We start from the raw sequence: 22,136 nt of genomic DNA, 5'->3' as shown, positions 1-22,136 counted from the left end.
CCAAGAAGCATTAAACTCCATGACCTGGTGGTTGAATACAGAGAATTTATTGTGTGGTTCCTCATGGTCCCTCCCAATATCAGATGTGATAGTGGCGGATGCGAGCTTGGAAGCATGGGGCGCACATCTCAGAGACCTTTGGATACAAGGGGTCTGGTCAGAAGCACAAGCAGACAGTTCCTCAAATTACAGGGAACTGCTAGCAATAAAGAAAGCAATAATAGAGTTCCTTCCCATTTAGAAGGGAGCCATATTCGTATACTGTCAGACAATCGAACCTATGTAGCTTATATCAATCACCGGGGGGGCACATGATCCCGATCCCTAATGCAGTTAGCTCAGGAAATTCTCCACGTGGTGGAGGAACACCAGCTACAGATATCGGCCCTACACGTAAATGTTAAGGAAAGCGAAGAGGCAGACTTCCTCAGCCGCACAACCCTGAGACAGTGGGAATGGAAGCTAGATTCATCCGTTTTATCCTTTTTCCAGCAGATTGTGAATCTTTGGGGGCAGCCAGAGATAGATCTATTTGCCAGCAGAAATATCAGGAAAACAACGAGCTTCTGTTCCTTAGACCCAAGAGAGAAACCGTATGCAGTGGATACACTGCAGATCCTTTGGGATTTCCAACTAGCCTGTGCATTTCCTCCGTTAATGTTAATCTCGGCAGTGCTAAGGAAGATTCGGGAGGAAAGGGCGGATGTCATCCTCATTGCTCCCTTCTGGCTGAAGAGACCGTAGTTCTCATGGCTGAGTAAAATGTCTTTGACAGATCCCTGGGTTCTCCCAGATGTTCCATGTCTCCTCAGGCAGGGCCCAGTGTTACATCTTCAGAAATCGGGTCTTCATTTGTGGCCTGGATTTTGAAAGGGCATTGATAATACGGAGGGGTTTGTCTCTGGCCTTTGTAGCTACTGTGATACAGAGCAGAAAACCCATAATAACTAGGATTTATGGTAGAATATGGGCAAAATTTTTGGCTTTCTCAGGGCAGCCTGTTGGGGGTTCAGTCCCAATCAGAGATATCTTAGAATTTCTTCAGAGGGGTATGGAAATAGGGCTGGCTACCAGCACCCTTAAGGTGCAGGTATCTGTTATGGGAGCCCTTTACAACTTTAACCTGGTGGCAGATAGGTAGGTGGTCAGATTCATCAAGGCATGCCAGAGGTCTAGACCAGTGCCAGCCTCAAAAATCCCCTGTGAGATTTGAACTTGGTCCTGGAAGCATTGATGAAGTCACCTTTTGAGCCCTTACAGGAGGTACCAGACAAGATACTGACACTGGAAATAGTGATTCTGGTAGCCCTAACATCGGCATGTGGGGTCAGTGATTTGCAGGCCCTATCCATTAATCATCCTTTTTATGCAGGTGTTAGAGGATAGGGTGGTGTTGAGACCTGATCCAGCATATCCCCCCAAGGTGGCCTCCAAATTTCATAGGAGTCAGGAGATAGTTCTTCCCTCGTTCTTCAGTGAACCAAAGTCTGTAGAAGAGCACAGGCTTCACACATTAGATGTCAGAAGGGCCCTGATTCAGTGCCTAGATAGAACTAGGCAACGTAGGAAGGATAAGGCCTTATTTGTATCTTTCCAGGGAAACAGGAAAGGGTGTAGTGTTACAAGGGGAACTATAGCTAGATGGATAAGGGATGCCATTAGCTTAGCCTACACCTATAGTGAAAGACCAGTTCCTGGAAATCTGAGGGTCCATTCCACTAGGGTTGTGGCGACCTCCTGGGCCAAGTGAGCGGAGGTGTCCATCGAAAAGATATGTAAGGCAGCCACATGGTCTTCCCCTTCAACCATCTATAGACACTATCGTCTCAATCTGTCCTCCTCTGTTGACCTGTCCTTCGGGAGGAAGGTATTGCAAGCAGCGATCCCTCCCTAGTGTGCTTTAATCTATATATATCTCTCAGTTGGTTCTGTCATGGGGAAGGGAAAAATCTAAGTTACTTACCTTTAATGGGTTTTTACAGAGCCCATGACAGCACCCTTATATTCCCTTCCCCGCTTTGTCACTTATGGTGTGCATTATTAAGGGTGTTAAGAAAGATGTAGTTGGTGATGGATGTGTTAACTAACTGTCTGGAGGTCCGCTGCTCGTGCTCTGAAACCAAACTGATGTGTAGGAGAGGTACAGCCTTTTTATTCAGTAGGTTTCCTGTCCTGGTGGGCGGATACCCTCTCTCAGGTGGTGCTGTCATGGGCTCTGTAAAATCCTGTTAACGATAAGTAACTTAGATTTTCAGTCTCAAAACTTTTGGTCACAACTGAAGTGAAGAATAAGTTTGAGCCTATATTACTGTCTGCAAATAGATATATTTTTGGCTGTGAAAGTCAGCTTTGACTGTCTATGTCATTGAGACTACACCAAGACGGAGTGCAACAATCCTACACATTTTTCCCTACTTAGTGCCATAACGGTGGGCTTGATTCATGTCTGTTCTACACTGCTTATAATCATGATACAGCGGCATAAAAATTCAGAGTTGATTTTCTTCACAATGGAGTATATATTGAATATAAAGACCAGGTAAACTTGTTTGAACTTATATTTGTTTTCAACCCTACCTATCAATGTTGAATACCTCTCAGGTTCTCATTAATAAGTCACATAACAAAGGAGAGCTATAGGGAGCTGACAGATAACAAGATATAGTTAGAATACCAACTAATTGTTTAGCAAAGCTGCCTGCTTTACGTATAAAATTAGTAACAATTGCAATTTTTTACATTTTGAAAACCAGTGAATGACCCCTTTCACACTTCAGTGTCTCTGGTACATGTGGCATCTTTATTTTTCATGTTTACCACACGTACCCATTATGACATACGATGCAGCACACATGTTCGGGTGTTTGTACGAACTGTATGTATGCAAACCACATGATATCACTGTTTTTTTTTTACCGGTAGCTTGGATGACAAGGGCCAATACAAGTCTATGGATTTGTGTAAACATGTACAGCACACAGATTGCATCAGTGTGCTGTACATACTTAACACAAAGTATACGAGAAATTTTGGAATTGAATATTCTTAAGCCATACCTGAAAAAAATGGATGGCAAACAAAGTTTTTGCTGTAGCGGTATTATAGAGAAGTGTGATGAAGGTCTAATAAAGCCTCAATATATGTGGATAGTTAACTGAGAGGAATAGAACATTTCAAATTGATTCTTTCATGTTGAATTGTATGTAGACTTGAATTCACTAGGTTTCTGAATTACATTGATGAATACGTATAAAAATGGTCTTAGTAAATTTCACCAATAGGCTGAGATCTAATAGTACAGCATCTCTGCCTTGGGTATGTTTAGTATAGGTCTAATGCCCTATAGCCCTATGCTGGAGCAAATTTGCATATAATCTATAAATTTATCGGACAGAGGGCTAATATCATTTTGTATAATCTTTTGGATTATCATTCCTTGTACAGTGATGGTCAGTACCTGAGCCATCACAGATCAGCAGTTCCCCTCAGAGCAAAGTATCTATGACCAGAGTTGTTTTCCAACTGCAGAGTCACTGGAAATTCGAAATTTCAAGAGATCTCATTTGTTACAAGACATATAATGCCATCCCCAATATATTCTGTACGTTATTTATTAGAGTTGTCTTTTTAGAACACATAACTTGTTGTATACAGTAATGACCATTGGTGCATACTTCTACAAAATTGTGTGATGTATGATGGGTCTTGTGCTCAGGCAAAGTTGTGTGATGTATGATGGGTCTTGAGCCCGGACACTTTGCTGATAAGACTAAAGGAGATCCTGCAAGTTTTATTTCACACTTCTGGTGCAAGTTCATTGGTTACTGCACATTGCCAACAATAATTTGCTCTTCATTAATGATGTTCGTTGTAAGTGTTTCACATGCTTACCTTTGTATTAAATATGCAAATTGCCTCTTCTGAGAAAAAGAGGACTTAACTCTATAGCGCCACCTGTTGGAAGTAGCGATCCTACAAGTCACAATCAACCCTTTAACGAGTCGTGTAATATGACTTAGGATAAAAGCCAAATCAGTATCTCAGTTCGCAGACACAGTGTTTCGGGCTGTTGGCCCTCGTCAGTGCGAAGCATGATAACTGATTTGGCTAGGTGAGAGGCTCTGGACTGGGGTCTAAGGGGTAACGTTTCTCCTTATGGAGAGTGACATACCATCTGGCTTGTCAAGGTAAGGAGGCTTATTCGCCGTGCAATGCTCCTCTGGGAAATTAAATATGCAAATTGCCTTTTCTGAGAAAAAGAGGACTTAACTCTATAGCGCCACCTGTTGGAAGTCGCGATCCTACAAGTCACAATCAACCCTTTAATGAGTCGTGCAATATGACTTAGGATAAAAGCCAAATCAGTATCTTTGTACCTTTGTATTAGAAATGTTTAGTCAGACCTTAATACACTGAAGACCAAACATAAAAGCCAGTGCTTTAAGATTCTAATTATTGTTTATTTGACAAAAATCTACACAAGCAGATTCACTGCCAGCAAGACAAGAGGCATTTCATTTTGGGACATTGGTAATATGTAAGATTTGGTTATCTTTGACTGTTCTTTAAAATAGGGTTAAATATCTATTTGAAAGCAGACGGAATTAGGGGAAATGTAGATTCCGTAATTGCAGCCTCCTAACTTAATTATATTTCTTGATCATTAAATTAACTTATTAAATATTTTATAAAAAGAAAATAACATCTTTCCTCCCATTGTGGATTTAAGGTAAAAAGGGCTAAAATAAGATTTAATTAAATGTTATGTTTTGCAGAAACCAGCAAATATCCTGGTAATGGGGGAAGGTCCTGAGAGAGGAAGAGTCAAAATAGGTAAATAAAATTAACATAAATGTATATGATTTCTGCTTTAAACATGGCTTTATGTGACAATAAAATACACTAAGTAAAATATCATATACAATGATAAGATATAGCATCTATATCTGTGTTTTTTTTCTAAATCTATAATAATGCTAAAGTTCTAAATCTATCATAACTAAGGATGAAATAGCAAGGAGAACCTGTTTTAAGGACAAGATAATTAAATAAATGATTAACTCTTAGCACCATCCTAATAACTTTTGGCTATAGGGCCCATCTACTTAAAAACGTGTAACAACGAGGGGCTCAAAAAGCTAGTTCTCAGATGGAAATCGGCAAGAACGGGAGGAATTCTCCAGTTACTGGACAGATTATAATAATAATCTTTATCTATATAGCGCCAACATATTCCACAGTGCTTTACAGCTTAACAGTTTCAAACACAACAGTCATAAGTAACAACGTTAACAATACAATAATTAAAGCAAAACAAGACGACCCTGCTTGTGAGAGCTTACAATCTACAATGAGGTGGTGGAGATACTAAGTACAGGTGTGTATTTGCAATTATGTATTTACAATGATGGTCCAGCCATCTTCAGGGGGTGTGGGATAGATGGAGATAGTGAATGGGCTACACACACAAACATAAAATGACTTTGATTAGTGAACGCAGTAGGCCGCTCTGAACAAATGTGTTTTGAGGGAGCGCCTAAAACTATGCACATTGTGGATGGTCCTAATATCTTGGGGTAGAGCATTCCAGAGGATTGGCGCAGCACGGGAGAAGTCTTGGAGTCGGGAGTGGGAGGTACGGATTAGTGCAGAGATTAGTCGAAAGTCATTTGCAGAGCGCAGCGGTCGGTTAGGCTGATAGACAGAAATGAGGGAGGAGATGTATGGGGGTGCCGCACTGTGGAGAGCTTTGTGGGTGAGAACAAGTACTTTGAATTATATCCTGTAATGAATAGGCAGCCAGTGTAACGACTGGCGAAGAGTGGACACGTTCGAGTAACAATTAGCCAGATGGACGACCCTGGCTGCCGCATTAAGGATAGACTGGAGAGGGAAAAGTCGAGTAAGGGGGAGGCCAATTAATAGAGCATTGCAGTAGTCCAGGCGGGAGTGGATCAAGGCGACAGTGAGGGTTTTTGTTGTTTCCATGGTGAGAAAAGGACGGATTCTAGAGATGTTCTTTAGGTGTAAGCGGCACGATGCGGGCAAGAGATTGTATATGGGATGTGAAGGAGAGATCGGAGTCAAAAATAACACCCAGACAGCACGCCTGTTGCTGGGGTGTTATTATGGTGCCACCCACGGAGAGGGAAATGTCAGATTTAGGGAGGTTAGTAGATGGCGGGAGCAGAAAAGGTTACGTTTTGGAGAGGTTGAGTTTCAGATAGAGACAGATTATCTGTATATCTGTCACCTATTCCTCAGAGAAAAGAGGAACACCATTAAATATAGGAGGAGTTTAGTTTTGGGGAGTGGGGAGGGGAGGCAAACATTTTTTCTTGTGTTTAGTTATATCCACTAACTAAGATGTTATGGTATAATGCATGGCTAATCTAATATAAATCTAGTCTAATCTGACAAAAAAGTTAATAATAATAAAAAATAACTAATAAGATCACTATAAAGCAGGCAAAGCTACGGTAAATCCATTTCTATTAAAACATGGGGACATTTATAATACACGGTATTTTTTTTCTTGCCTTTTTCCATTTACATTCAAGCAACCATACCTTTTTTTTTTTTTTTTTTTTAGTGGGGTGAGTTGTATTTGACATTTGCACCATTTTGGGGTACATACAACTTAATACTTAGCTTTTATTAACTGTTTATGTTAAGAAATAGAAAGAAAAAGCACCAATTTTTTTCTGTTGAAATTTTACACTTTTCATTAGTTGTACAAATAAAACTGTTAACTTTATTCTGTGGGTCAGCACGATTATGGCAATATGCCGTAGTATTCGGCAAGTACCAAATTTATATTGTTATATTACTCCTAGAATACTGCATAGAAAAAAATTGTTTTCGTGTCGCCGTTTCCTGAGTGTTCCAAGTCTAATGTTTTTGTATATGCAAGCTGTTATTGTCACTGGTACCATTTTTGACATTCCTTTTTTTTCCGTGCAGGAAAAATAATGATATAGTTTTATGGTATCGATCAATGGAATTAGCTTATGTTTCCATGGTTAGTATTTGGTGCGGATTGGATGCTGCGAACAACCGCAGCGTCCAATCCCCAGCGGCCAGATGTTACAGCATAGTGGATTGGATTTAATGAAATCCCATCTCCACTATGCGTGCAGGGACACACGCGGCTTCCCTGCGTAATTGGACATGCGGCGCGTCTTTCCAGACCGCAGAATCTCTATTTATCTTGCGGAGAGTAGCATGATGTAGAGACAGGGACCCTGTCCAGCGATATGTATTTACTAGGCTGCTTGGTATGGTTTTTGTAAAATTACGATTTTCTCTGCTGCAGATTTAGCAGTGCTTTGAATGCTGAGTTATGTATAACCCTTCCCGTACCCCTGATTGACTTTGTCTACATTGTACATTGGCATAAAGCTACGAATCAATGGGAGTGGAGTTACACACAGAGCAGGAAGACTAGATTGCATGAGACAACTAGTCCTCTAGTGATAATTTCCTGCTGATTAAACCACTGATTTTTTTTGAATCACTACCAAGCAGCTTAGTAAATGACACATTACTGGAATTGGGGTCTCTGACCCTATATCATGCTGTTCTCGTATTAAATAGCAAAAATCCGCTCACGGATTCCATTTTAAAATAAATTTACTTATTTATTTACAATATTTATTAGTTTCACATGGGAACATTAGCACACTATCCGTCAAATGCAATGATAACACGTTGCACTACTAATGTAGTGCAGAGTATTATGAAGAATATCAGTGTTATACTGACTGGTAGCCAAATACACCGTGGCTCCAGCAGCAGATAGCATAACAGAAGGAACCATTTCCTTCTGTCACATTCCTTACATGCACCAGGAGGAGTGAGGAGTTAATTGAACTGCTGCTAACATTTACAGTCCCCTATGTTATATTTGATAGATTGGAGACCTGAATGCTGTTAAGCAGCAGTACCACAGTCTGGGGTGGGGGTGGTTGTGGAGGAGATACACTGACTTTTCACGTCTTAATGGATATGAACTTGTACATTAGGACATGAGAAGCCAATGAGGTAACGGGATGTGGTTAATCTACTATTAGACATCTAGTGTTGGTAACATACAGCTGCCCATACACATAGGATGGTAGTCCATTCATAACGGTTTCCAGACTCCCTCCCCTTGGCCTTTGTTTTTTTTACTCAAAGATTTATGCTCTTATGTAACATTTTGAAGTATTTGTTTGCTGTCAGTGAGTGAGAGCACTCTTTCTTTTACAATCAGAGGCTGCAAACTTGTCCTTAGTACTGCTCTCACCTGAAAATAGAAGAGAATTGAGAGAAAGCATCTTAATCTAGTCAGCCTGTGACTGCAAGTATTTAAATTGCATACATACAGTCACGCTACCGCCAACCTGCATGGAACTACAGGGAAATTGTGACTGTGACAGAGTGGCAGATCGCACACTGTCAAGATTCAGCATTCTGCAGTCACTAGGGGCATACATAGAAGTCATGGAGCCCCATAGTAAAAGTATAATGAACTCCCCATAGTCATCCATAATATATAATGAACCCCTTAGTCATCCATAAAGTGTAAATCACCCCCATAGTCATCCATAACGTATAATGCATAACTCCTAGTCATCCATAGAGTATAATGCACATCCCATAGTCATCCATAAAGTATAACGCACATCTCCTAGTGTAAAACTAATAAGCGAACATCAACATCTAGGTGCATCTTAAAGGATGGATATAGAGGACCCAGATCAATGTTGGGAGTTAATTTCAGCTGTACAGAAGGAAATCACTGCTGGCTGCAGCAGGACCCCATAATATATGGTGAGGGCAACTCAAGTGCAAAATATTAACCACTTCCACAGCTACCATCTATAGAGGGGGGTTTGCTTGTTTTTAGAAGTGTTCATACGGCTTGTATAAGCAACCTACTCTATCAGACAAGATCTTCACCCAGCATCTTGATTTCACAGGTATCTGCATCTTCAGGGTGTAGATACCAGTGAATGCAGTGGTGAAAGAGGGAGTCGCCAGTTTCCTCTTCCGTCATTCAGCCTGTGCATTTGACGAAACACAGCGCAGCCAGCGCAATTATGTCGTTAGATTATGCCTGCCGCAAGGAGCCTCAGTCTGCACTCTGGAAAGACCAGGTCAAGATAAGTAGGATTTTTATTATAGTGCTTTGGAACAAAGCACTATACTGTTATTCCACCGTGGTAAACTTCTTCTTATTCTTATTATTCAGTCCGCACGTAATGCGGCCCGAACCGCTTCACTCACAGACTCCAGTGAGGTGTCATTTCGAAGCCAGCGTTCCTGAGAGGTGTGCTAAGTATTTTTCGTGTCGATCGGATTTGTAGTTTTTGCGCAATTTGTGTTTGAAAAAAGTCTTTCAATGCGTTTCAATGGAGAAATTTTCCTATACGTTTATAATGGGCTGGTTTCTGAGGCAATTTCTAAAAATAACTGCCACCTGGCTGATTAGCTCATTGATATGCGCAGTCAGACACAGTTACTATGCCAACGCCTATGAAATCTACATCAGCTCACCAGGTCACAAGTTTTGTCAGATAATATCAGCTCTTAAAGTGACAGTACAGCACAATTCCAAACCACTATCTGTAGTCTTATGATTATTAGACTGTGGCCCGATTCTAACTCATCGGGTATTCTAGAATATGCATGTCCACGTAGTATATTGCACAGCCACGCAGTATACAGTGCAGAGCCGTGCAGTACACAGCGCAGAGCCGCGCAGTACACAGCGCAGAGCCGCGCAGTACACAGCGCAGAGCCGCGCAGTATAAAGCGCAGAGCCGCGCAGTACACAGCGCAGAGCCGTGCAGTACACAGCGCAGAGCCGCGCAGTATAAAGCGCAGAGCCGCGCAGTACACAGCGCAGAGCCGCGCAGTACACAGCGCAGAGCCGTGCAGTACACAGCGCAGAGCCGCGCAGTATAAAGCGCAGAGCCGTGCAGTACACAGCGCAGAGCCGCGCAGTACACAGCGCAGAGCCGTGCAGTACACAGCGCAGAGCCGCGCAGTATAAAGCGCAGAGCCGTGCAGTACACAGCGCAGAGCCGCGCAGTACACAGCGCAGAGCCGCGCAGTACACAGCGCAGAGCCGCGCAGTATAAAGCGCAGAGCCGCGCAGTACACAGCGCAGAGCCGCGCAGTACACAGCGCAGAGCCGTGCAGTACACAGCGCAGAGCCGCGCAGTTTAAAGCGCAGAGCCGTGCAGTACACAGCGCAGAGCCGCGCAGTACACAGCGCAGAGCCATGCAGTACACAGCGCAGAGCCGCGCAGTATAAAGCACAGAGCCGTGCAGTACACAGCGCAGAGCCGCGCAGTACACAGCGCAGAGCCGCGCAGTACACAGCGCAGAGCCGCGCAGTATAAAGCGCAGAGCCGCGCAGTATAAAGCGCAGAGCCGCGCAGTACACAGCGCAGAGCCGCGCAGTACACAGCGCAGAGCCGTGCAGTACACAGCGCAGAGCCGCGCAGTATAAAGCGCAGAGCCGTGCAGTACACAGCGCAGAGCCGCGCAGTACACAGCGCAGAGCCGTGCAGTACACAGCGCAGAGCCGCGCAGTATAAAGCGCAGAGCCGTGCAGTACACAGCGCAGAGCCGTGCAGTACACAGCGCAGAGCCGCGCAGTACACAGCGCAGAGCCATGCAGTACACAGCGCAGAGCCGCGCAGTAGACAGCGCAGAGCCGTGCAGTACAGAGCGGAGAGCCGCGCAGTACACAGCGCAGAGCCGAGCAGTACACAGCGCAGAGCCGCGCAGTACACAGCGCAGAGCCGAGCAGTACACAGCGCAGAGCCGCGCAGTACACAGCGCAGAGCCGCGCAGTACACAGCGCAGAGCCGCGCAGTATACAGCGCAGAGCTGCGCAGTACACAGCGCAGAGCCGCGCAGTACAGAGCGCAGAGCCGCACAGTATAAAGCGCAGAGCTGCGCAGTACACAGTGCAGAGCCGCGCAGTACACAGCGCAGAGCCGCGCAGTACACAGTGCAGAGCCGCACAGTACACAGCACAGAGCCGCGCAGTACACAGCGCAGAGCCACCCAGTATACAGCGCAGAGCCGCGCAGTACGCAGCGTAGAGCCACGCAGTATGCAGCGCAGAGCCGCGCAGTATACAGCGCTGAGCCGCGTAGTATACAGCGCAGAGCCCCGCAGTATACAGTGCAGAGCCCCGCAGTATACAGCGCAGACACGCGCAGTACACAGCACGGACACGCGCAGTACACAGCGCAGAGCCGCGCAGTACACAGCGCAGAGCCGCGTAGTATACAGCGAAGAGCCACGCAGTATATAGCGCAGAGCCGCGCAGTACAAAGCGCAGAGCTGCGCAGAGCTGCGCAGTATACAGCGCAGAGCCGCGCAGTATACAGCGCAGAACGCGCAGTACACAGTGCAGAGCCGCGCAGTACACAGCGCAGAGCCGTGCAGTACACAGCGCAGAGCCGCGCAGTACACAGCGCAGAGCCACGCAGTATACAGCGCAGAGCCGCGTAGTATACAGCGCAGAGCCGCGTAGTATACAGCGCAGAGCCACGCAGTATACAGCACAGAGCCACGCAGTATACAGCGCAGAGCCACGTAGTTATACTGCCCAGTCACGTAGTATATTGTCCAGTCACATAGTATACTGCATATCCCTGTTAAAAAAAAAAAGAATTAAAATAAAAAAGTTACATACTCACCTCCTGGAGCGGCCGGTATCTGATGGTTGTTGCACCTCCTAGAGCGGCCGGTACACGATGCTTGTTGCACCTGGAGTGGCCGGTACCCGATGCTTGTTGCGCGCTCCGGTCCCAAGAGTGCATTGCGGTCTCACGAGATGATGACGTAGCGGTGTTGTGAGACAGAAAGACGGAAGTGCCCTTAGATAATTAGATAGTAGATTACCCCGCTCACCAATTCGGAACCCGAGAGGCCCGGCCCACCAAATCGGACCCCGAGGGGCCCGGCCCACCAAATCGGACCCAGAGTGACCCCGCCCCCTAAATCAGACCCAGAGTGACCCCGCCCACCAAATCGGACCCAGAGTGGCTCCGCCCACCAAATCGGACCCAGAGTGACCCCTTCCACCAAATCAGACCCAGAGTGACCCCTTCCACCAAATCGGACCCAGAGTGACCCCTTCCACCAAATCGGGCCCAGAGTGACCCCGCCCACCAAATCGGACCCAGAGTGACCCCACCCACCAAATCGGACCCTGAGGTGCCCAGCCCACCAAATCAGACCCTGAGGTGCCCAGCCCACCAAATCGGACCGAGTGACCCCACCCACCAAATTGGTCCCTAAGGTGCCCCGCCCACCAAATCGGACCCAGAGTGGCTCCGCCCACCGAATCGGACCCAGAGTGGCCGCGCCCACAGAATCGGACCAAAAGTGACCCCGCCCACCGAATCGGACCTAGATTTACCCCGCCCACAAAATCAGACCCAGATTGACCCAACCCACCAAATCGGACTGCCTGAGGGGCACCCAAGTGTGAAAGTCTTGCAGGGGCAGCCCGGGCACCATTCCAAAGCACTATCTGTAGTTCCTTCAGGAAATACCCATCTAGTTATTATTATTAGGCTTTTTTCCGCAATTAATGCGGCCCATACCGCTGCACTCACAGACTCCAGTGAGGCGTCATTTCGAAGCCAGCGTCCACGAGAGGTGTGCTAAGTATTTTTCGTGTCGATCGGATTTGTAGTTTTGGCGCAATTTGCATTTGAAAATTGTTTTCCCCTCATTGGAAAGCATTGTCTCAATGCGTTTCAATACGGAAATTTCCTCATAGGGTATAATGGGCTGGTTTCTGAGGCAATTTCTAAAAATAACTGCAAACTGCCACCTGGCTGATTAGCTCATTGATATGCGCAGTCAGATCCAGTTACTATGCCAACGCCTACGAGCCCACTAGAAAACAGGTTTTGTCAGTCAGATAATATCAGCTCCTCTCTGTTATCAGCCATTCCCCTGTCCTGCTGTCAGTCTATTTCTCTCTGTTATCAGCCATTCCCCATACTGCTGTCAGTCTATTTCTCTCTGTTATCAGCCATTCCCTTGTCCTGCTGTCAGTCTATTCTCTCTGTTATCAGCCATTCCCCGTCCTGCTGTCAGTCTATTCTCTCTGTTATCAGCCATTCCCCCATCCTGCTGTCAGTCTATTTCTCTGTTATCAGCCATTCCCCGTCCTGCTGTCAGTCTATTCTCTGTTATCAGCCATTCCCTTATCCTGCTGTCAGTCAGAGTGACCCGGCCCACCAAATCGGACCCAGAGTGACCCGGCCCACCAAATCGGACCCAGAGTGACCCGGCCCACCAAATCGGACCCAGAGTGACCCGGGCCACCAAATCGGACCCAGAGTGACCCGGGCCACCAAATCGGACCCAGAGTGACCCGGGCCACCAAATCGGACCCAGAGTGACCCGGGCCACCAAATCGGACCCAGAGTGACCCGGGCCACCAAATCGGACCCAGAGTGACCCGGGCCACCAAATCGGACCCAGAGTGACCCGGGCCACCAAATCGGACCCAGAGTGACCCGGGCCACCAAATCGGACCCAGAGTGACCCGGGCCACCAAAGCGGATCCAGAGTGACCCGGGCCACCAAAGTGGATCCAGAGTGACCCGGGCCACCAAAGCGGACCCAGAGTGACCCGGGCCACCAAAGCGGACCCAGAGTGACCCGGGCCACCAAATCGGACCCAGAGTGACCCGGGCCACCAAATCGGACCCAGAGTGACCCGGGCCACCAAATCGGACCCAGAGTGACCCGGCCCACCAAATCGGACCCAGAGTGACCCGGCCCACCAAATCGGACCCAGAGAGACCCGGCCCACCAAATCGGACCCAGAGTGACCCGGCCCACCAAATCGGACCCAGAGTGGCCTCAACCCTGAGGGGCTACAACTACCAAACCAGCGCCTGAGGGGCACCCAAGTGTGAAAGTCTTGCAGGGGCAGCCCGGGCACCATTCCAAAGCACTATCTGTAGTTCCTTCAGGAAATACCCATCTAGTTTATTATAGTGCTTTGGAACAAAGCACTATACTGTTATTCCACCGTGGTAAACTTCTTCTTATTCTTCTTATTATTATTCAGTCCGCACGTAATGCGGCCCGAACTGCTTCACTCACAGACTCCAGTGAGGTGTCATTTCGAAGCCAGCGTCCCCAAGAGGTGTGCTAAGTATTTTTCGTGTCGATCGGATTTGTAGTTTTGGCGCAATTTGCGTTTGAAAATGTTTTTTCCCCTCATTGTAATGCATTTCAATAGGGAAATTTTCCCATAGGTTATAATGGCCGGGTTTCTGAGGCAATTTGAAATGTACCTGCCACCTGGCTGATTAGCTCATTGATATGCGCAGTCAGGCCCAGTTACTATGCCAACGCCTGCGAACTGTACATGACCCCAGCACAGTTTTGCCAGATAATATCAGCTCTTAAAGTGACAGTACAGCACAATTTCAAAGCACTATCTGTAGTCTTATTATTATTACAGTACACAGCGCAGAGCCGCGCATTATACAGCGCAGAGCCACGCAGCATACAGCGCAGAGCCCCGCAGCATACAGCGCAGAGCCCCGCAGTATACAGCGCAGAGCCGCGCAGCATACAGCGCAGAGCCCCGCAGCATACAGCGCAGAGCCGCGCAGTATACAGCGCAGAGCCCCGCAGCATACAGCGCAGAGCCCCGCAGCATACAGCGCAGAGCCCCGCAGCATACAGCGCAGAGCCCCGCAGTATACAGCGCAGAGCCCCGCAGTATACAGCGCAGAGCCCCGCAGTATACAGCGCAGAGCCCCGCAGTATACAGCGCCCACCAAATCGGCCCCTGAGGGGCCCCACCCACCAAATCGGACCCAGAGTGGCTACAACTACCAAACCAGCGCCTGAGAGGCACCCAAGTGTGAAAGTCTTGCTGGGGCAACCCGGGCACCATTCCAAAGCACTATCTGTAGTTCCTTCAGGAAATACCCATCTATTTCTCTCTGTTATCAGCCATTCCCCGTCCTGCTGTCAGTCTATTTCTCTCTGTTATCAGCAATTCCCCTGTCCTGCTGTCAGTCTATTCTCTGTTATCAGCCATTCCCTTATCCTGCTGTCAGTCTATTCTCTGTTATCAGCCATTCCCTTATCCTGCTGTCAGTCAGAGTGACCCGGCCCACCAAATCGGACCCAGAGTGACCCGGCCCACCAAATCGGACCCAGAGTGACCCGGCCCACCAAATCGGACCCAGAGTGACCCGGCCCACCAAATCGGACCCAGAGTGACCCGGCCCACCAAATCGGACCCAGAGTGACCCGGCCCACCAAATCGGACCCAGAGTGACCCGGCCCACCAAACCGGACCCAGAGTGACCCGGCCCACCAAACCGGACCCAGAGTGACCCGGCCCACCAAACCGGACCCAGAGTGACCCGGCCCACCAAATCGGACCCAGAGTGACCCGGCCCACCAAATCGGACCCAGAGTGACCCGGCCCACCAAATCGGACCCAGAGTGACCCGGCCCACCAAATCGGACCCAGAGTGACCCGGCCCACCAAATCGGACCCAGAGTGACCCGGCCCACCAAATCGGACCCAGAGTGACCCGGCCCACCAAATCGGACCCAGAGTGACCCGGCCCACCAAATCGGACCCAGAGTGACCCGGCCCACCAAATCGGACCCAGAGTGACCCGGCCCACCAAATCGGACCCAGAGTGACCCGGCCCACCAAATCGGACCCAGAGTGACCCGGCCCACCAAATCGGACCCAGAGTGACCCGGCCCACCAAATCGGACCCAGAGTGACCCGGCCCACCAAATCGGACCCAGAGTGACCCGGCCCACCAAATCGGACCCAGAGTGACCCGGCCCACCAAATCGGACCCAGAGTGGCTCCGCCCGCCAAATCGGACCCAGAGTGGTGCCGCCTGCCAAATCGGACCCAGAGTGGCGCCGCCCGCCAAATCGGACCCAGAGTGGCGCCGCCCGCCAAATCGGACCCAGTGTGGTGCCGCCCGCCAAATCAGACCCAGAGTGGCGCCGCCCGCCAAATCGGACCCAGAGTGGCGCCGCCCGCCAAATCGGACCCAGAGTGGCGCTGCCCGCCAAATCGGACCCAGAGTGGCGCCGCCCGCCAAATCGGTCCCAGAGTGACCCCGCCCACCAAATTGGTCCCAGAGTGACCCCGCCCACCAAATCGGACCCAGAGTGGCCTCACCCCTTTAGGGGCTACAACTACCAAGCCAGCGCCTGAGGGGCACCCAAGTGTGAAAGTCTTGCAGGGGCAGCCCGGGCACCATTCCAAAGCACTATCTGTAGTTCCTTCAGGAAATACCCATCTAGTTTTTATTGTCATTTACCTATGGGTAGATATATACTCGGGTCGGCTTATACTAGAGTATATAAGGTACCTTTTTTATAGGACAAAATTATTTTGAGAGCAAATTTATATGATTACAAAATGCCTTAGACGCTTCCTATGAAGTCAGCCATCTGACCATTTTCACATTAACTCAAGATAAAAAATATTTTGTGTCAGTGTATGACAGATGAAAACAAATGCTGTGAGTTCAAAATCAGTGCATACTCACACAGTGATGAAAATGCTTCTATGAGAGCTTCCAATCTAAAAAGACATTTCCAACGCTTATACATGGATGTTTTCAAAGCTGTGACTGAGAAAAATCACAGCCACAACAAGAAACCATTGCCCAGCACTTCCCGCCGTGCTAAGGAGGAAGAAAGAGCATCTCAAACATCAGTTGCAAGATATTTTGCAAGTGACGGAAAGTTACTGTAACAATGACAGCAGATATCTTTAAAAGACAACTCAAAGAGCTTGCTGTGAAAGCGATTATCATTATTTGCACAAACAACTATTACAGCTGTAATTAAGAAATGGCCCGCAAACTTGGTGTTTCTCTGGAAAGATAAACTATTAGAAAATTAGTGATTGAAGAAGCCCTTAAACAAACTGAATCTTAAATAGACTCTCAAGAGACACTTTACATTTCTTATGCTGTGTTCACACTGGGCGTTTTTGCTGTGTGTTTTTTTGCTATGTGTTTTTTTGCTACGTTTTTTAATGCTAATTTTCAGATGCTTTTTACAGTACCAGCAAAGCCTATGAGATTTCAGAAATCTCATACGAATTCATTGATTTTTTTTTTTGTCATCAGGATTTTGTGCATTGCAGCGTTTTTTTTTACATAGAGCATGTCACTTCTTACAGCGTTTTTTGAGCGTTTGGCAGCGTTTTTCACCCATTGATTTGAATGGATGGTGAAAAAACGCTGCACATACGCAGGTTGAATTTTTTGCCGCTTATTTGCTGCAGAAAAGTCAAGGACAGCCGGATGTGACCTCACACTCGGCTCTGCTACCTCTAGATGGCAGGCTGCATGATGCGTCCATACAGCCTGTCATCCAGCACAGCGGACCCGAACCCCATTCACATATGCATGACAACGCTGCAAACAACGCTTCTGAACCATCCCTGCCGTCAGAGAGCCGCGGTTCCCACGCTGTCAAAAGACAGTGGGAGTGCTCAGCTATGATCGGAGGTATACAGTTTACCTCCGGTCACTGCTGCCACTAATAACAGTGAGAGCAGGAGCGACTAATGGGAGTATTCATCAGCTGTTCCTGTGCTGTGTAAATAAATAATTTATAAAAAACCTGCGTGGGTTCCTCCCTAATTTTGATAACAAGCCAGGCAAAACTCACAGCTTGGGGCTGCAACCCTCAGATGTCAGCTTCAGCAAGGTCTGGTTATCAAGAATAAAGGGATCCCCATGCCGTATTTTTTAATTATTTAAATAAATGTAAAAAAATGGCGTGGAATCCTTACCATTTTTGACAACCAGCCTTGCTAAAGCACACAGCTGGGGGCTGGTATTCTCAAGCTGGTAAGGGGTCATGGATATTGGCACCCTAGCCTAAAAATAGCACCACGCAGCTGCCCAAAAGAGGCAGATCTATTAGATGCGCCAGTTCTGGCACTTTGCCCAGCTCTTCCCACTTGCCCTGTAGCGGTGGCAAGTTTGGTGATAATTGGGGGGGTTGATGTCAACTTTGTATTGTCCGGTGACATCAAGCCCCGAGATTAGTAATGGAGAGGCGTCAATAAGATGCCCCCATTACTAATCCCTTAGCCACATTGTAAGAAAACACAGACACCCAGAATAACCAGGGGTCAGCAGTGGAGGGGGAGCGGAGCTGTGTAATAATACTCACCTGCTCCTGGCGCCGTCCCTGCACGTCTTTTCCCTGGCGCCGGCAGCTTCTTCCTGTAGTGAGCGGTCACATGGTACCGCTCATTACAGTAATGAATATGGACCTCACTCCCATAGGGGTGGAGCCGCATATTCATTACTGTAATGAGCGGTACCATGTGACCGCTCAGTACAGGAAGAAGCTGCCAGCGCCGGGGAACAGACGTGCAGGGACCTCGCCAGGAGCAGGTGAGTATAACACAGTGCGCGATATTCACCTGCACCCCCTTACACCGTCGGCGCCGCTGCATCTTCCGCGTCCTCTGCAGTGACGCTCAGGTCAGAGGGTGCGATGACACGATTAATGCGCGCCGCCCTCTGCATGAACGTCAGTGCAGAGGACGGGAAGACACAGCGGCGGTGGAACGGGGAGCAGGTGAATATAGCAAGTGCCGGGGGCCTGAGAGGTGAGTATGTGATTTTTTTTATTTTTTTAATCGCAGCAACAGCATATGGGGCAAATATCTGTATGGAGCATCTTATGGGGCCATGTGCAGCATTATATGGGGCAAATATCTGTATGGAGCATCTTATGGGGCCATGTGCAGCATTATATGGGGCAATTATCTGTATGGAGCATCTTATGGGGCCATGTGCAGCATTATATGGGGCAATTATCTGTGTGGAGCATCTTATGGGGCCATGTGCAGCATTATATGGGGCAATTATCTGTATGGAGCATCTTATGGGGCCATGTGTAGCATTATATGGGACAAATATCTGTATGGGGCCATGTGCAGCATTATATGGGGCAATTATCTGTATGGAGCATCTTATGGGGCCATGTGCAGCATTATATGGGGCAATTATCTGTATGGAGCATCTTATGGGGCCATGTGCAGCTTTATATGGGGCAATTATCTGTATGGAGCATCTTATGGGGCCATGTGTAGCATTATATGGGACAAATTTCTGTATGGGGCCATGTGCAGCGTTATATGGGGCAAATATCTGTATGGAGCATCTTATGGGGCCATGTGCAGCATTATATGGGACAAATATCTGTATAGAGCATCTTATGGGGCCATGTGCAGCATTATATGGTGCAAATATCTGTATGGAGCACCATTATATGGGGCAAATATCTGTATAGAGCATCTTATGGGGCTATGTGCAGCATTATATGGGGCAAATATCTGTATGGGGCCATGTGCAGCATTATATGGGGCAACTATCTCTATGGAGCATCTTATGGGGCCATGTGCAGCATTATATGGGGCAAATATCTGTATGGAGCATCTTATGGGGCCATAATCAGCATTTGTGCAGCACTGTATGGGGCAAATGTCTGTATGGAGCATCTTATGGGGTCATAATCAACATTTGTGCAGCATTATATGGGGCATATTTTAATATGGAGCATCTTATGGAGCCCATCATAAACTGTATGGAGCATTATATGGGGCGTATTTTGTATGGAGCATTTTATGGGGCCATCATGAACTGTATGGAGCATTATATGGGGCTCCTGATTCAATATGGATATTCAAAAACAATTAAACTACTGATGTCTCAATTAATTTTACTTTTATTAGTATCTTTTTTTATTTTTGAAATTTACCAGTAGCTGCTGCATTTTTCACCCTAGGCTTATACTCGAGTCATTAAGTTTTCCCATTTTTTTTGTGGCAAAATTAGGGGGGTCGGCTTATACTCAGGTCGGCTTATACTCGAGTATATACGGTATGTATTCTATGTGTGTGTGTGTATATATATATATATATATATATATATATATATATATATATATATATATATATATATATTCTATCCATTCTATTCTAACCTGTCACTCTGTGATTATACTGTATGCGGCAGATGAATTGCCGGACCTTCTCACATTCTCATCTCTCTCCACTCCATGTCTAGAGTCCCCACCCCACAAACTTTCACACCCTCGCAGAAATCTTAAACATCTTGACCTACATTCATTCTCTGAATCCCTCCTACCTCTCACTGACATAAGTTCCATACACAATGCGGATGACGCTGCCGCTCTATATAACACCACAATAGCTGTAGCTTTGGAATCTGCTGCCCCACTTACACATACCAAAGCTCGCAAAATCAACAGACAGCCCTGGCACACCAGCCTGACCAAGGAACTGAGGCGAGCTTCCAGGGCTGCTGAGCGCAGATGGAAAAGATCCCACTCCAACGACCACTTAATCGCATTCAAACAGTCCCTCACTACTTTCAAGACCGCACTCGCCACAGCTAAACAAACCTACTTCTCATCTCTCATATCCTCCCTGTCTCACAACCCTAAACAGTTATTCAACACCTTCAATTCTCTCCTCCGTCCCCCAGCACCTCCTCTCTCCCCACTTATCTCTGCTGAAGACTTTGCCTCATTCTTCAAGCAGAAGATTGATAACATCAGAGACAGTTTTGGTCAACAAGCCCCAGAGCCCTTCCTCCCAACTTCCCTACCCTCCACCTCCAAAACCAACTACTCCACCATTACAGAAGATCAACTCGCCACTCTACTCTCAAGATCGCATCTCACCACCTGTGCACTTGACCCGCTCCCATCCCACCTCATCCCAAACCTCACCACAATCTTCATCCCAACCCTAACCCATCTCTTCAACCTATCACTAACAACTGGTGTTTTCCCCTCAAGCTTTAAACATGCCTCCATCACACCTATCCTCAAAAAGCCCTCTCTTGACCCATCCTCTGTATCTAGCTATCGCCCTATATCACTTCTCCCCTATGCCTCAAAACTACTGGAACAACACGTCTACCTTGAACTGTCCTCCCATCTCTCTACTTGCTCCCTCTTTGACCGCTTACAATCTGGCTTCCGGTCACACCATTCCACTGAAACTGCCCTAACTAAGGTCACCAATGACCTCTTAACCGCCAAGAGCAAGCGACACTACTCTGTCCTCCTCCTCCTCGACCTGTCGGCTGCCTTTGACACAGTGGACCATTCCCTATTATTACAGACCCTCTCATCCCTTGGCATCACAGACTTGGCCCTATCCTGGATCTCATCATACCTAACAGACCGGACATTCAGCGTCTCCCACTCACACACCACCTCCTCACCTCGCCCCCTATCTGTCGGAGTCCCACAAGGTTCAGTCCTTGGGCCCCTGCTCTTCTCCATTTACACCTTTGGCCTGGGACAGCTCATAGAATCTCATGGCTTTCAGTATCACCTCTATGCTGATGACACACAGATCTACATCTCTGGACCAGATATCACCTCCCTACTAACCAGAATCCCTCAATGTCTGTCCACTATTTCATCCTTCTTCTCTGCTAGATTTCTGAAACTTAACATGGACAAAACAGAATTCATCATCTTTCCCCCATCTCACGTGACCCCCCCAACGAACCTATCCATTACAGTAAATGGCTGCCCACTCTCCCCAGTCCCACAAGCTCGCTGCCTCGGGGTAATCCTTGACGCTGATCTCTCCTTCAAACCACATATCCAAGCCCTTTCCACTTCCTGCCGACTTCAACTCAAAAATATTGCACGAATCCGTTCATTCCTCAACCAAGAATCTGCAAAAACCCTAGTCCATGCCCTCATCATCTCTCGCCTTGACTACTGCAACCTTCTGCTCTGTGGCCTCCCCTCAAACACTCTCGCACCCCTCCAATCTATTCTAAACTCTGCTGCCCGACTAATCCACCTGTCCCCCCGCTATTCTCCGGCCTCTCCCCTCTGTCAATCCCTTCACTGGCTCCCCATTGCCCAGAGACTCCAGTTCAAAACCCTAACCATGACGTACAAAGCCATCCACAACCTGTCTCCTCCTTACATCTGCGACCTCATCTCCCGGTACTTTCCTACACGCAACCTCCGATCCTCACAAGATCTCCTTCTCTACTCCCCTCTTATCTCCTCTT

The 22,136-nt window shown here is 47.5% G+C and overlaps 1 protein-coding gene across 2 annotated transcripts in view; it reads left to right on the top strand.

Moving 5' to 3' along the window:
• CDK19 (cyclin dependent kinase 19) overlaps window positions 1-22,136 on the top strand; it is a 367,636-nt gene that overhangs the window by 185,906 nt on the left and 159,594 nt on the right. For both annotated transcript variants that reach the window (XM_077289462.1, XM_077289463.1), the window contains one exon: window positions 4,776-4,833. In XM_077289462.1, the coding sequence (XP_077145577.1) occupies window positions 4,776-4,833 (58 nt within the window). The remainder of the gene's footprint in view (window positions 1-4,775; window positions 4,834-22,136) is intronic.

The sequence above is a fragment of the Ranitomeya variabilis genome, chromosome 2 (assembly GCF_051348905.1).
Source record: "Ranitomeya variabilis isolate aRanVar5 chromosome 2, aRanVar5.hap1, whole genome shotgun sequence".
Classification (NCBI taxonomy): Eukaryota; Metazoa; Chordata; class Amphibia; order Anura; family Dendrobatidae; genus Ranitomeya; species Ranitomeya variabilis.
This window is presented reverse-complemented; position numbering and strand designations above follow the sequence as displayed.